This window comes from Capra hircus, chromosome 28 (genome assembly GCF_001704415.2).
Source record: "Capra hircus breed San Clemente chromosome 28, ASM170441v1, whole genome shotgun sequence".
NCBI lineage: Eukaryota > Metazoa > Chordata > Mammalia > Artiodactyla > Bovidae > Capra > Capra hircus.
The window spans coordinates 15,707,177-15,722,908 of NC_030835.1; the positions used below are offsets into that span (position 1 = coordinate 15,707,177).

Below are 15,732 nucleotides of genomic sequence, written 5' to 3' on the forward strand. Positions count from 1 at the left end.
AATACATACTCAATAAATGTGAGTTCCCTTGGCCCCTTGAGTTTTCCTCAATCATGTTACCATGACTAGTCTGTTGGCAATGGAAACCAAAGTATTACATGTTTAAAGTATTATTTGTTTACTTCTTAATTATTAAGGTATACAAAGTAAAATAAAGATTAAATCCCTGCCAACATGTTTAGAACTCTCCCACAAGTTAATAAAATACTCAGAGTTCATTACTGAGAAAACTCAAAACTTAAATCATTTTTGTTTGAGAAAGTCTATGAAAAACAAGTAGTACTCAACTATGGTTAATATGGCAAGTTCAAAGGTGAACTATTTAAAGTCTAAATGCTTGCTCTAGGTCAAAGGTGCAACAAATCAGCTGGCAGATGTGAATGATTATCTCACAGCTACTTGGTCATCTATCTTCAGTGACAAAAATCTCTTAAAGCAGCAATGGAAAGGATCACAAAAAAACTTGGAAAAAAAGAACTAGAATCACACATCAGCCCCAGAGAAGCAAAGTGCACTGAGTATTAATCAAAGAATTAATACTTTAAAAAGATGTGCTGGCCACTTTCACCAAGAAGAGTGTTTGAAAATTCAGATTTCGTCACAAATTATTCAGTGTTCAAGATCAAAGCAATGAAAAAAGCTAAACATGAGGGCTTGTGATCTAAAAATACAGCAGTACTACTTTCGGTCAGAAGAGATCTAGATTAAGTGTGCTAAGTCACTTCAGTCGTGTCCGACTCTGTGCAACCCCATAGACGGCAGCCCACCAGGCTCCCCCGTCCCTGGGATTCTCCAAGCAAGAACACTGGAGTGGGTTGCCATTTCCTTCTCCAGTGCATGAAAGTGAAAGGTGAAAGATGAAGGGTAAGCATGTTTAAATCCTTTAGAAAGTTCTTTGTACATGAATATCAGTCCAGATAAAATTATATCAAATACAGATTATAACTGTGCTTAAAGACTTTAAGGGTTAAAACAAGACAGTTTCCTAGGAAATATGATTAATGGCCATTCTGTACATTTCCAATACTACATACACCCTTTTACAAGGTATTTTAGGAACATTCTTTTATTTGATAGGCATAAACATTACAATATGTTTCAAAAATAGTCCAAACTGTGACTCAATCCAAGTTTTGATGATTTCAGGCAGACTGTGCAGAGCAGCACTGAGACAGAGTGGCGGCACTTCCCAGCTCTAAATGAAACTGTCATCTGCCTGCCAACAGACAAATGCATTATGCCCATTTAAATAAGTTCATACCACAAGGCCACCTCACAAGTGACACTTTTTTACATGCTCAGACACTGAACACCCCGGGATCAGAGTCAAGAACTGCCTTCCTTATCCATTTCTGCTCCATTGTAGAAATAAGAATGAAATTCCACTGCATACCGCAATAGCAATTTTTCTGAGGCAAATAAAATAGTTTGCCATAAACATTTTTTTACCTATAAGAAATCAACCTGAAGCAAATCCATGCTGACAGAAAATGAATCTGGTCATTCTGACATTCCGCTTCCTCTCCTTCACTAACAGCTACCTATTATTCACCTTGTATTGGCTATGAATCTTCCTGAAGAACCACCTTCATCTTGTCATTCTACTTACTGTTCAAGAAGTGCAAAGTTTCCCTGCACCCAAGTCCAAATTCCTCACCTGGCCCAGCTACCCAGGCTGAGTTCCCATCACTCCCACTGTGACTTCCTTTCCTCACAGCCCCCATGACTGACTCATGCTACTCATTCCACCTGGAGTATTTTCCTTTCTCACCACACCTGTCCCCACTTCCAGTATGCTCCTTTTTCCCTCCCTCTATCCTCCCAAGTCCCACTTCCTACATGAAACGTCTTCCTACTATTTCTACCTAAAATGATAGCACTCCTCAGAGCTTCTATTACAGTTGAATCAGTCTGTTTTACAGCTCTTCAATTTGAAAATTCTTGAAGCATTTTCTCAAAAACCTCTTTGAGGGACTTTCCTAGTGGTCCAATGATTAGGAATCCACCTTCTAATGCAGAAGATACAGGTTCGATCCCTGGTCAGGGAACTAAGATCCTGCATGTCTCGGGCCAACTAAGCCCATGGTCAGCAACTGGAGAGCCCTCATACCACCAACTAGAGAAAGTCCATGTGCTGCAACAAAGACCCAGTACAGCCAAAATAAATAAATATTAAAAAAGGAAATAAAAAATCTCTCTGTAATAGCAGGTCACCTTATTCATTCCATGATACCCAGAAGAATAAAACTCTCATATATGACCTACCCCCTTGGGTATACCTGGAATTATGCACAGTTTTCAGCCACAATATCTATATTTCCACTAATTTCTCCCCCACTAAAGAAACCATAATAAAAAGCTGGTGAACATATTATACTTCAATAAAGGTAAAAGGAAAAAACTGACACCTAGTGAGTTGGAATGAGAGGGATGTTATTATATATGTGATCTTGAATATGATCAATTTATATTGAAAAAAAACCAAGCACTTGCAAACTTTGGCACTTTATCACTATTAATAAATAATTTGTAATATATCTTACAGGTAATCATTCATAATAAAAATGATAAAAACTGCTATTCTATGTAGCACTTAGCATGCTACACACATAAAAAGTCATCAGTAAATACTCAATTAACCAATTAGTGTGTCTAGCCCATTAATCAATCAATTGCACATAAATATTATCACTGCTGCCACTGCCTGAAAACAATGATTGATGACGATGACACAAAATACAAACATGGGGTACAGCAGCTGAATCTCCTGCTGCCAGACTCTAAGGGAACAAATGACTTCGTATAGGGTGAGTCTGACCAATATTTTGACAGTATAGCATGACCACGGCACTCCTGAAGTCTATGAATATCACAGTTTCTGTGGCAATCCTCATGCAACCCTACACCTCTTGTGCAACAGTGTGGCTATTAATGCAATCTTCGGTAAAATTAGTAAATCGTAAACTCTATCTGCCAGTGCAGTCAGGGATCAGATAACGTTTGCTCCACCCAAGAACAAGTCCTTCCTGTGACAAAGCAAATCTTGTTATATATTAAAATGGCCCTCAGTTTTACAATAACAAATTGCCAAGCATTAGAAGTCCCTTATCAACAGTTACAACCCGAATGTATAATCTTTAACAGATACTAAAACATTCTATAACATTCCAGCATGCCCCCTTAATTGCCAGTCACACAAATAGACTATGATTTTATTTTCAGACCCCCCCCAAAACCTGATAAAGTCAAAGAATCTGAAAATGACATATCTTTTCCTAAAAAAATCTCTATATCTACATCAGATTGCTTAGGTATAAATCCATCTATAGATCATCAGTCTTCTGTTTTCTTTAGCCCTTACATTTTAACAATCTAGAAGAGACTGATCTAAGAATAAATTTTTTAACTTATTTTTCAGTGTTCCCAAAACAGACACTATTTAGAAATCCTTGTGAAAGTGGAGGCAGAGGAAGCACCAGTCTATCATGCCCTGGAAACTTCCAAACATCAACCAAACAGCCCAAAAGAATGTCCTACTCAACAGTTCCAAGGATGTCATTAATTGCTTCCATCTGTTTCCCTCTCTGTCCCCTCCCCATCCTAGTCAAGGCATCTACTAAAGCTATTTTTTGCTTCATTTTGCATTCTAAAGGAAAGCATAAAGAGGCCTGATGTTTTAAACTACAGAATATTTATTTCTCCCCATATCTGGTTGATAACCATGGTCATATTATTTCTGTAGTCCAGGTTATTTTCAGGTAACATTTCAGAGTGTGGCATATTAAGACATGTACTTTTTAAAAACTATGCAGTAATTATTTCAGTTGGTCATAACACAATGTTTTCTCCCGACTCCTCAAGGAAACCAGGGATTTCCCCCCATAGTATGATAAAGGTTAAAACCTCTAAATGGTTTCATCCATTGATGATCCTTTCCTAAATCAATGGTTTCATTAAATGTTACACAAAGATGATCTCTAATTTGTCATTTATTCCACATTTATTGGTTAGAATTCCCCTCATCAATTAGGGCTATTAGGTTACTGAGAAATAAAGTACACATAGGAGAGAAAGGACAGTTATAATTTTTTTTCTCTTTTGATGAGAACTTTTAAGATCTACTCTCAGCAACTTTCAAATATACATTACAGTATTGTTAACTATATGCACCATGCTCTACATTATGTCCCCATGACTTATTTATTTTACGACGAGAAGTCAGTGCTTTTTGAGACATCCCTCCACCTCCCCACCTCTGACATCCACCCATCTGTCCTCTATACCTATGAATTCATTTTTCAAAAACCATACAATATTTGTCTTTCTTTGACTTATTGCACTTAGCATAAGCCCTCAAGGTCCATCCATGTTATTACAAATAGCAGACTTTTCTTCTTTTCTATGGCTGAATAATGTATATCTCACATCTTCTTTATCAATTCACCCATTGATGAATACTTAGATTGTTTCCGTATCTTGACTACTGTAAACAATGCTGCAATGATCATGGGGTGCAGATAGATTTTCAAGATGAGTAATTTTGTTTCCTTAACATAAATACCCAGAAGTTGAATTGTTGGATAATGTGACAGTTCTATTTTCAATTCTTTGAGGAAGCTCTGAAAAGACAGGATAAACGCTTAACTCTTTTCTTTAAATTTTCCATTACCAGAGTAAGGGGCTGGGGACCTAGTTAACACCAAGGGTGATCAATGAAGTTTTGTTTAAAGTTACCCACTCTTTTGAGAATGTCATCACAACTAGGGTACTCCTTAATTTTTCTAAGTCCCCAAGGAAGCCTGTGAAACAGCACATAGCGTATTTCAAAAGTTTATCTCTGGAAGTAAAGTGTGAACTGTTAGTTGCTCAGTCACACCCGACTCTGCAACCCCGTGGACTGGAGCTCGCCAGGCTCCTCTGTCCATGGGATTTTCCAGGCAAAGATACTGGCGTGGGTTGCCATTTCCTTCTCCAGGGGATCTTTCCAACCCAGGGATCGAACACTGCAGGCAGATTCTTTACAGACTGAGTTCTGGGAACAAGCAAAAATCAGTTCCCTGAAGAAATTCATTTACCAATCAAATGATATTCATAGACTAGAATGTGAAGGGTTGAAAGGAACTTTTTATAGGTTCATCAAGTCCAACTTACCAGATACTGAATCTCCCTATACACTATCTCACCAAGCTCTGTACCTTCCAGGGGGTGAGGGATAAATGGGTATCAGCTAGAGTTGTGTTTTTATTATAAAGTAAATGCAAGTTTACTTGTAATACATTTAACTGCCAGCATTGAACTCTTAATTATTACCATGATGATGAAAAGGCACATAAAGTAGGCTCATACTGGTTAGACCTGGAAGAAACCTAGGAGGCCACCAAGTCCAAGGAAGGCAAATTTGAAAAGATATTCCCACAAAACAGACTGCAAAAAACAGATGCTTCTGGTACCTTACTTCCTAACACATGAACATTCTGCAGAATTAACAAAAACATGGTTCTGTAGAAGCACCCACTCAAGTAAGTTAGAAATAAGGCACCAATATGGGTGAAATTTTGCATCTGTTCACTGAAAATAATAAAACATAAGGAAGATAAAAATAAAGGAACACTTTTTGCTTTATTTTGAATTGTGATATATCATATAGATACCGAAAACTGCAACAGCCTATGTATAATTATAAAATAACCACTCATGTAACTGAACAGTTAAATCAAGAAATAGAACATTATTAACACTTTAGAAGCCCCTGCATTCCTCTCCCTCATATAGCCCTCCTTTTTCACCCTCGAAACACTACTATTCAGACTTCTGTGTTCATTATTTCCTTGTTCACCTTTATCTTTTTACCTTACAGGCATCCTTAAACAACACAATTTATTTCTACATGGTTTTGAACTTTAAATAATGGAATCTACCTACATATGATGAATGAGATGGTTAGATAGCATCACCAACGCAACGGACATGAATTTGAGCAAACTCTGGAAGACATGAAGGACAGGGAAGCCTGCCATGCTGCAGTTCATGAGGTCGCCAAAAGTCGGACAGGACTTAGCGACTGAACAACAACAACCAATATATCTCTATCATTCACTTCCCTAATTATTTTTGGGATTCATTTTTTTTTAATTCATAAAATTGACCATTTTAAAATGAGATATTCTCATTCCTTTTTACTACTAATATTCAACTGATGATTATACCATGATTGTTTTTAACCATTCCAATGTAGACAAATGATATCATGAACAATGTTGATATCAGTATTCTTGAATATAGATCCTAGTGTACAAGGGTATAAGTTTCTTTAGGGAACATATTGGGAGGCAGTGAAACTGCCTATCTTCTACTTTACTAATGACACATTGTTTCTCAAAGTGGTTGTACCAATTTACATTCCCAACAACAGCATATGGGTGTTCCAGTTACTCCACATCCATACCAACAACTGACAACATCAGACTTCTTCATTTAGGAGTTTATAATAGAACAATTTGTACTTTTCTGGTGACTAATGACATAGAGCACTTTCTCACAGGTTTACTGGCTATTTGGATTTCCTCTCCTTTCAATTGCCTATTCAAATTCTTTGCCTCTTTTGTTTTTTAACAGACTAGTCATCTTATTCTTAATGACTTGTAGAGGTTCTTTTTTTTTTGTCTTATGCATCAGCCTTTACTTTTACTTAGGACTTGACAAGAAGCTTTAACTAATCAAAAGTTAGTAACTCTGCTTACTTTACATAGGATAGATTAAAATGCTTAGAAATTTAAATTTAAAATGCTGAAATATGTTACAATATTTTTTTAAGTTTGTATCTACTGTTATTGCTGAGCCAAAGTATTTAGTACATAATCCAGACTCATGCATGCTAAGATCAGAATGTTTCTAAATCATTTCCACTCAGAAAAACAAAATTCGGAAGTCATAGTTTGATTAAAAATTATGTCAAAAATGTTTAACACCAATGAATAAAATCAAGACTAGAAAACTTGAGTGTTGAAAAATGAAAAGCTGAAATTTCAACTATAAACAGAGCTTTATATATTTTAAAATTTCCTTCTATGATCACTATTTTTCCTTTTCTAACAAAAAGACTATTCTGCTTAGCAATAGAAGAATGTTTAATTACTTACTTAATAAATGCTGGTGGCATATCTCTCTTCAAAATCTGATCCTCAGTGGTTTGAACAGTCTCTTTTCCAACCTACAGGGAAAAAAGATTCACAATTCAATTATAAATTCTCAGACTTTTAAAACTATTACTTAAACATATGGGAAATATCACAAACAATCTATCATTTAAGCTTCTGGATTCAAAGATAATTTCTAGTTTTCTTTTTTAATTATCAGGATTGCTCCTATATTTCCTTCCATAATACAGTTGGTTAACAATATGGAGTGCAAACATAAAATATAACCCCTTCTCTAGAGTAATTAATTTGAAGGCATCATTGAGCACACTGAGTGAAATAAAGAAATTCATCATTGAGAATATGTATGCGTGTACTTATTTATGTTTAATCATAAACTGCCACATCTCTGAAAGACTACACGAAGTACATGAATCGAGTTAGGTAGGTTAAAATGTCTATTCAGAAAATAATTGACATTACTAGAACTGGGAAAATATATAAAGCAATTATAACTCTGAAACTATAACCAAATATATGAAAATACACAGCTTAACTAGTAATCAACATGATATTTTCCCTAATCATCAGTTCAGTCGCTCAGTCATGTCTGACTCTTTGCAAGCCCATGGACTGCAGCACGCCAGGCTTCCCTGTCCATCACCAACTCCCAGAGCTTACTGAAACTCATGTCCATCAAATCGGTAATGCCATCCAACTATCTCATCCTCTATCGTTCCCTTCTCGCACTTTCAATCTTCCCCAGCATCAGGGTCTTTTTCAAGGAGTCAGTTCTTCCTATCAGGGGGCCAAAGTACTAGAGGTTCAGCTTCAGCATCAGTCCTTCCATTGAACATTTGGGATTGACTGGTTTGATCTCCTTGCAGTCCAAGGGACTCTAAAGAGTTCTCCAACACCACAGTTCAAAAGCATAAATTCTTTGGTGCTCAGCTTTTGTTATAGTCCAACTCTCACATTCACACATGACTACTGGAAAAACCATAGCTTTGACTACTGGAACCTTTCTTGGTAAAGTAATGCCTCTGCATTTTAATATGCTGTCTAGGTTGGTCATAGCTTTTCTTTCAAGGACGAAGCGTCTTTTGATTTCATGGCTGCAGTCACCATCTGCAGTGATTTTGGAGCCCAAGAAAATAAAGTCTCACTGTTTCCATTGTTTCCCCATCTATTTGCCATGAAACGATGGGACTTCGTTTTTTGAATGTTGAGTTTTAAGTCAACTTTTCACTCTCCTGTTTCACTCTTATTAAAGGCTCTTTAGTTCTTCTTCGCTTTCTGTCATAAGGGTGGTGTCATCTGCATATCAGATGTTATTGATATTTCTCCTGACAATCTTAATTTCAGCTTGTGCTTCATCCAGCCTGGCATTTCACACGAGGTACTCTGCATATAAGTTCAATAAGCACAGTGACAATATACAACTTTGACGTACTCCTTTACAGATTTGGAACCAGTCTGTTGTTCCCTGTCCAGTTCTAAGTGCTGCTTCTTGACCTGCATACAGATTTCTCAGGAGGCAGGTCAGGTGGTCTGGTATTCCCATCTCTTGAAGAATTTTCCACAATTTGTTGTGACCCACACAGTCATAGAGCAACTTGAAATCATATATAATGCTACATGCTGTAATGGAATAGACAGTTTTACCCCTTGCTAGTGGCAATGTAAACTGGTACATTCTCTTTGGAAAAGCATTTGCTAATATGTGTTAAGCGAAAAGCAAAGGAGAAAAGGAAAGATATTCCCATTTGAATGCAGAGTTCCAAAGAATAGCAAGGAGAGATAAGAAAGCCTTCCTCAGTGATCAATGCAAAGAAATAGAGGAAAAGAACAGAATGGGAAAGACTAGAGATCTTTTCAAAAAAATTAGAGATACCAAGGGAACATTTCATGCAAAGATGGGCTTGATAAAGGACAGAAATGGTATGGACCTAACAGAAGCAGAAGATATTAAGAAGAGGTGGCAAGAACACATAGAAGAATTATACAAAAAAGATCTTCACAACCCAGATAATCACGATGGTGTGGTCACTCACCTAGAGCCAGACATCCTGGAATGTGAAGTCAAGTGGGCCTTAGAAAGCATCACTACGAACAAAGCTAGTGGAAGTTATGCAATTCCAGTTGAGTTATTTCAAATCCTGAAAGATGATGCTGTGAAAGCGCTGCACTCAATATGCCAGCAAATTCGGAAAACTCAGCAGTGGCTACAGGACTGGAAAAGGTCAGTTTTCATTCCAATCCCAAAGAAAGGCAATGCCAAAGAATGCTCAAACTACTGCACAATTGCACTCATCTCACACGCTAGTAAAGTAACGCTCAAAATTCTCCAAGCCAGGCTTCAGCAATACGTGAACCATGAACTTCCTGATGTTCAAGCTGGTTTTAGAAAAGGCAGAGGAACCAAGGATCAAATGGCCAACATCCGCTGGATCATGGAAAAAGCAAGAGAGTTCCAGAAAAATATCTATTACTGCTTTATTGACTATGCCAAAGCCTTTGACTGTGTGGATCACAATAAACTGTGGAAAATTCTGAAAGAGATGGGAATACCAGACCACCTAACTTGCCTCTTAAGAAACCTATATGCAGGTCAGGAAGCAACAGTTAGAACTGGACATGGAACAACAGACTGGTTCCAAATAGGAAAAGGAGTACGTCAAGGCTGTATATTGTCACCCTGCTTATTTAACTTATATGCAGAGTACATCATGAGAAATGCTGGGCTGGAGGAAGCACAAGCTGGAATCAAGATTGCCGGGAGAAATATCAATCACCTCAGATATGCAGATGATACCACCCTTATGACAGAAAGTGAAAAGCAACTAAAAAGCCTCTTAATGAAAGTGAAAGAGGAGAGGGAAAAGTTGGCTTAAAGCTCAACATTCAGAAAACAAAGATCATGGCATCCGGTCCCATCACTTCATGGGAAATAGATGGGGAAACAATGGAAATAGTGTCAGACTTTATTTTGGGGGGCTCCAAAATCACTGCAGATGGTGACTGCAGCCATGAAATTAAAAGATGCTTACTCCTTGGAAGGAAAGTTATGGCCAACCTAGATAGCATATTCAAAAGCAGAGACATTACTTTGCCAACAGAGGTCCATCTAGTCAAGGCTATGGTTTTTCCAGTAGTCATGTATGGTTGTGAGAGTTGGACTGTGAAGAAAGCTGAGTGCTGAAGAATTGATGCTTTTGAACTGTGGTGTTGGAGAAGACTCTTGAGAGTCCCTTGGACTGCAAGGAGATCCAACCAATCCATTCTAAAGGAGATCAGTCCTGCATGTTCAATGGAAGGACTGATGCTGAAGCTGAAACTCCAATACTTTGGCCACTTCATGCAAAGAGTTGACTCATTGGAAAAGACCCTGATGCTGGGAGGAATTGGGAGCAGGAGGAGAAGGGGACGACCGAGGATGAGATGGCTGTATGGCATCAGCAACTCAATGGACAGGAGTTTGGGTAAACTCCAGGAGTTGGTGATGGACAGGGAGGCCTGGTGTGGTGCAATTCATGGGGTCGCAAAGAGTCAGACACAGCTGAGCGACTAAACTGAACTGAATATGTGTTAGAAACGAATCTGTCCTATCTAAGAATTCCAGTTATGAGACTATACCCTATAAGCAATAATACCAAGTGTGGTAATCACAATATTTCTAAAAATATTCACTATCATGCTAGTTAATAAAGTAAAAACATTTTTAAAAAACTTATCCAACAATGCAGAACAGTTAATTAAATTAAGATATATCTTTAGCCTTAGTACTCTGCAGCCATTAAAACAATGGTTATAAAGACTCAGCACTATGGGAAAATGTTTATGATGTTATAATTCATTCAAAAGGATAAATAAAAAATCATAAGTACACTATGATTAAAACAAACCACAAAATCACTGTCATAAGGCCAAAACCCTGAAAGAATATAAAACAAAATGTGTTTATTAATGCTTGCAAAATTTTGAGTGGATCTGTATCTGTATGCTGTCTTCTAATTTTCTGAAATGTGAATATAAAATTTTTATTTTTTTAAAAGTAATATTAACATATTACTCTGGGTTACTTAGGTGCAGTTATTTCCTATCAAATGATTTTAGTAATTATCTGTCATTTTATACCAAAATCTTTCCAAAAAGTAATGGTTAAAAATTTTTTTTAATTTAAAATACTGTCACATTAACCAGATTGTGTGTATCTGTACATGTATTTACTATACTACAAATGATATGTATACTTACCCTTTCTTCAAAATCATTCCTATGTAGGGCTTGGATGTTAATTTTTCTTTAACTATATCATATAATAATATAGAAGAAGCAAACTTTGATATAAGTGGTAGTGAAATTTACCCTATTATCAATATAAAATTATTTAGGAATGTTAAATCACAAAATACAAACCAGATTTCAATGCAGAAATTTATGAAATTTTTAAAACCCAGATGGAAATTTTCTCAATCATATTATTTAACTTTTTATTGAGTTTAAAGAAGAAAAACTAGTTTAAAAAATCCCAAATGCACAGTAAAGAAGCTAAAATAAATAATAAATAATTCTCAAGAATTACCAGTCAGGCATGAGTTAATGAATACAAGTTTTTTCTCTCATATTAATAGCTCAGAAAAAAGAAAGACACATATACCACTGTGTAATAGCCAGTGCTTTTGTAGACAATAGACAGTCTGTATCATAATAAAAGCCTTTCAGATCAGCAGCTAGTTCTCTAGAGTTTCTCAGATCAAAACATGACAGAATATTTCCAGATGTATTGTTCACCAGAGTTTCCAACAAAACTTAGCCATTCAAAAAGCTGTAGGCCATGACTTCAAGAAGGAAAAGATGAAGTTCAGCAAAATAGTCACTAGTTCATTCTAAGCATAAAGGGCTTAGAAAGATACTCACACTTAGATAAATGGCAATCCCTTTTATCTTATACACCATGTGTACACACACAGAGCGAGAGCTAGAGAGAGGCAAGAGCAGAGAAAGAGTGAGCGAACTGGGGGAATGGGGGGAGTTCCTCTATATCTTCTTTAGAAAGTATTTAGTTATTCAACATTATTAACATTTACTGAATGCAACTGCATGTGCAGTCACTGTCTAGGTACTTTACACAAAGCAGAAGTAAAAATAAAGTTTTCTGCCCTCATGGAAGTTATATCCTAGTGGGAGTAGACAGAGATAGCACAAAAGTAAACACATAAATAAACAACAACAAAAGAAATCATGCCAGGTATTAGTAAAGATGATGCCATAAAGAGTATGTGGTTGGAGTGAAAAGAGAAAGAAAGTATAAAGTGAAAATGTTAGTAGCTCAGTTGTGTCCAACTTTTTGCAACCCCATGGACTACAGTCTACCAGGTTCTTCTGTCCATGGAATTCTTCAGGCAAGAATACTGGAGTGGGTAGCTGGGAGCCACAGAGAGGACAAAGAAGTAACACTGGAGCTGAGACTCTGAAGCTGAAGAAGAGCTACTCATGCAGGAGCTGGGAAAGAATAATCCAGAGAGGGAAGCAAGAAAAAGACCCAACGCAGGAAAGTTTGGGTATACCCAAAGAGCCCTAAACAGGCCAGAGTGGCTAAAGCTCAGTGAGGAGGGGTGTGGTGATAAGGCTGGGTTTTCAGAAGAAAGCAAGAGGGTTAGATCACAAACAGCTTTTCAAGGTCAGGTTAAGATATTTGGAATCTTCTAAGTATAACAAGAAGCAGGAGAGCTAAACAAAAGACTGACTTGATCTGATTTCTTTTTTAAGTTTTGGCTGCACTGGGTGGAATCTTCCCAATCCAGGGATCAAACCTGTGTCTCCTGAACTGGCAGGTGGATTCTTATCCACTGGGCAACGAGAGAAGTCCTGATTTTTTTTTTTTAAGGTCATTTTGCCTGTTATAAGGAAAAGTGATCTTTGCAGGCAAGAGGAAGCAGAATGACCAGTTAGGAGGCTACTATAGTCATCCAGAGGAATGATAGCAGTGACTTAAAACAAGACATGAAAGTAGAAATGGAGAATTCATTTTCTTGGAGAGTTAATGGGACTTGCTCTTGGAACGGGTGAAGTAGGGGTTAGGGAATGGACTGAGAGAAAAAAAAATTTGAAATGACATGTAGGTCAATTAAGTAAAATGTCTCCAAAGGCAGCAATGCCAGAAGGCTGATATATAGCAAAGATTTAAGATAAAAAGATAAAACAGTCATGAATACACCAGGCAAAACAATGAAATAGCTTTTCAAATAGCAAGTATTCTGACCCCAGTAGAGGTAATTACTAACGAATGAATTCTATTGGGACTTCTTTGGTGGTCCAGTGGCTAAGACTCTGAGCTCCCGATGCAGGTGGCCTGAGTTCAGTCCCTGGTCAGGGAACTAGATCCCACATGCCACAGCTAAAGAACCCACATGCTTCAGTGAAGACAGAAATCACACAGGCTGCAACTAAGACCTGGCAAAGCCAAATAAATAACTTTTTTTTAATGAATTCTATTAAAATATTTTGTCTCTTTTGTAAAGAAAAAGGTAAATGAAGAAGAGAAATAGACAATATAAACATACCCAAGGGCTACTTATTTAAAAGCTATTTTTAAGTACTTAAGTGATGGGTACTAAATCTGATTATTTTAAGCTGCATTCATAACCACAGTGATAGTATCCACAATTGCTCTCATCTTCAATACACTCAGCTTATAATTAGGTTACATACGATGAATGGTCCTATTTTTAAGGTACACATAAAACATGTTTATGTAGAATGAATGCCATTTCTACTTGGGGAATTGATTTTTGGCAATGCTGTCCAATAGAACTTTCTGTTATGATGGAAATGCTCTATTTATGTTCTATTTAATTTGTGCCACCCAACACAGCAGCCATTAACCAAGTGTGGCTACTGAGCACTTGAAATATGGCTAGTGTAAGTAAGGAACTGAATTATTATTTTATTTCACTTTCATTAAATTTAACCTTTTTTATTAAGACTTTTTCATTGGAATATAATTGCTTTATGATGTTTTGTTCCAAACTGGGAAAGGAGTACATTAAGGCTGTATATTATCACCCTGCTTATTTAACTTACATGCAGAGTATAAGAGTATCTCAGAGTACATTTCACAGAGTACCTCATGTGAAATGCCAGGCTGGATGAAGCACAAGCTGGAATCAAGATTGCCAGGAGAAATACCAATAACCTCAGATATGCAGACGACACAACCCTTATGGCAGAAAGTGAAGAAGAACTAAACAGCCTCTTGAGGAAAGTAAAAGAGGAGGGTGAAAAAGTTGGCTTAAAATTCAACATTCAAAAACTAAGATCATGGCATCTAGTCCCATCACTTCATGGCAAATAGATGGGGAAATAATGGAAACAGTGACAGACTTTTATTTTCTTGGGCTCCAAAATCACTGCAGATGGTGATTGCAGCCATGAAATTAAAAGATGCTTGCTCCTTGGAAGAAAAGTTATGACCAACCTAGACAGCATATTAAAAAGCGGAGACATTACTTTGCCAACAGAGGTCCATCTAGTCAAAACTACGGTTTTTCTAGTAATAATGTATGGATGTGAGAGTTGGACTATAAAGAAAGCTGAGCGCCAATGAATTGATGCTTTTGAACTGTGGTGTTGGAGAAGACTCTCGAGAGTCCCTTGGACTGCAAAGAGATCAAACGAGTCAATTCTAAAGGCATCAGTCCTGAATATTCATTGGATGAAGGACTGATCCTGAAGCTGAAATTCCAATACTTTGGCCACCTGATGCAAAGAACTGACTCATTTGACAAGACCCTGATGCTGGGAAAGATTGAAGGCAGGATGACAAGGCGACGACAGAGGATGAGATGGTTGGATGGCATCACCCATTCAATGGACATAAGTTTGAGCAAGCTCTGGGAGTTAGTGATGGACAGGGAAGCCTGGCATGCTGCAGTCCATGGGGTCTCAAAGAGTCGGACACGACTGAAGGACTGAACTGAAACTGTTGTATTAGTTTCTGTTGTACAATAAAGTGAATCAGCTCTGTGTATACATACATATAACTCCCACTTGGACCTCCCTCCCACTCCACCCCACCCATCTAGGTCATCGCAGAGCACCAAGCTGAGCTCCCTAGGCTATACAGGGAGCTATCTATTTTACACATGGTAGTGCTTTACGTCGGGGATGAATTGGTAGATGTGACTATTTTTTAAACAGTCATTTTAGGTTTACAACAAAATTAAGGAAAAGATACAGAGATTTCCCATACACTCCCTGCCCCCATACCAATTCAGTTCAGTTCAGTCGCTTAGTCATGTCTGACTCTTTGCAACCCCATGGACTGCAGCACACCAGGCTTCCCTGTCCATCACCAACTCCTGGAGCCTACCCAAACTCATGTCCATTGCGTCAGTGATGCCATCCTACTATCTCATCCTCTATCGCCCCCATACCAATAGCCTCCCCTATTATCAACACCCCCCACCAGAATGGTACATTTGTTAAAACGGATGAGTCTACCACTGACACATCATAATCACCCCAAATTCATAGTTTACATTACACTCCTCTCTTGGTGTTACACATTCTATGGATTTAGACACATGCATAT

The 15,732-nt window shown here is 37.5% G+C and overlaps 1 protein-coding gene across 2 annotated transcripts in view; it reads right to left on the reverse strand.

Annotated features, from left to right (window-relative positions):
- Nucleotides 1-15,732, reverse strand: part of VCL (vinculin) — a 112,007-nt gene that overhangs the window by 61,705 nt on the left and 34,570 nt on the right. For both annotated transcript variants that reach the window (XM_005699223.3, XM_018042196.1), the window contains exon 2: nucleotides 7,140-7,210. In XM_005699223.3, the coding sequence (XP_005699280.1) occupies nucleotides 7,140-7,210 (71 nt within the window). The remainder of the gene's footprint in view (nucleotides 1-7,139; nucleotides 7,211-15,732) is intronic.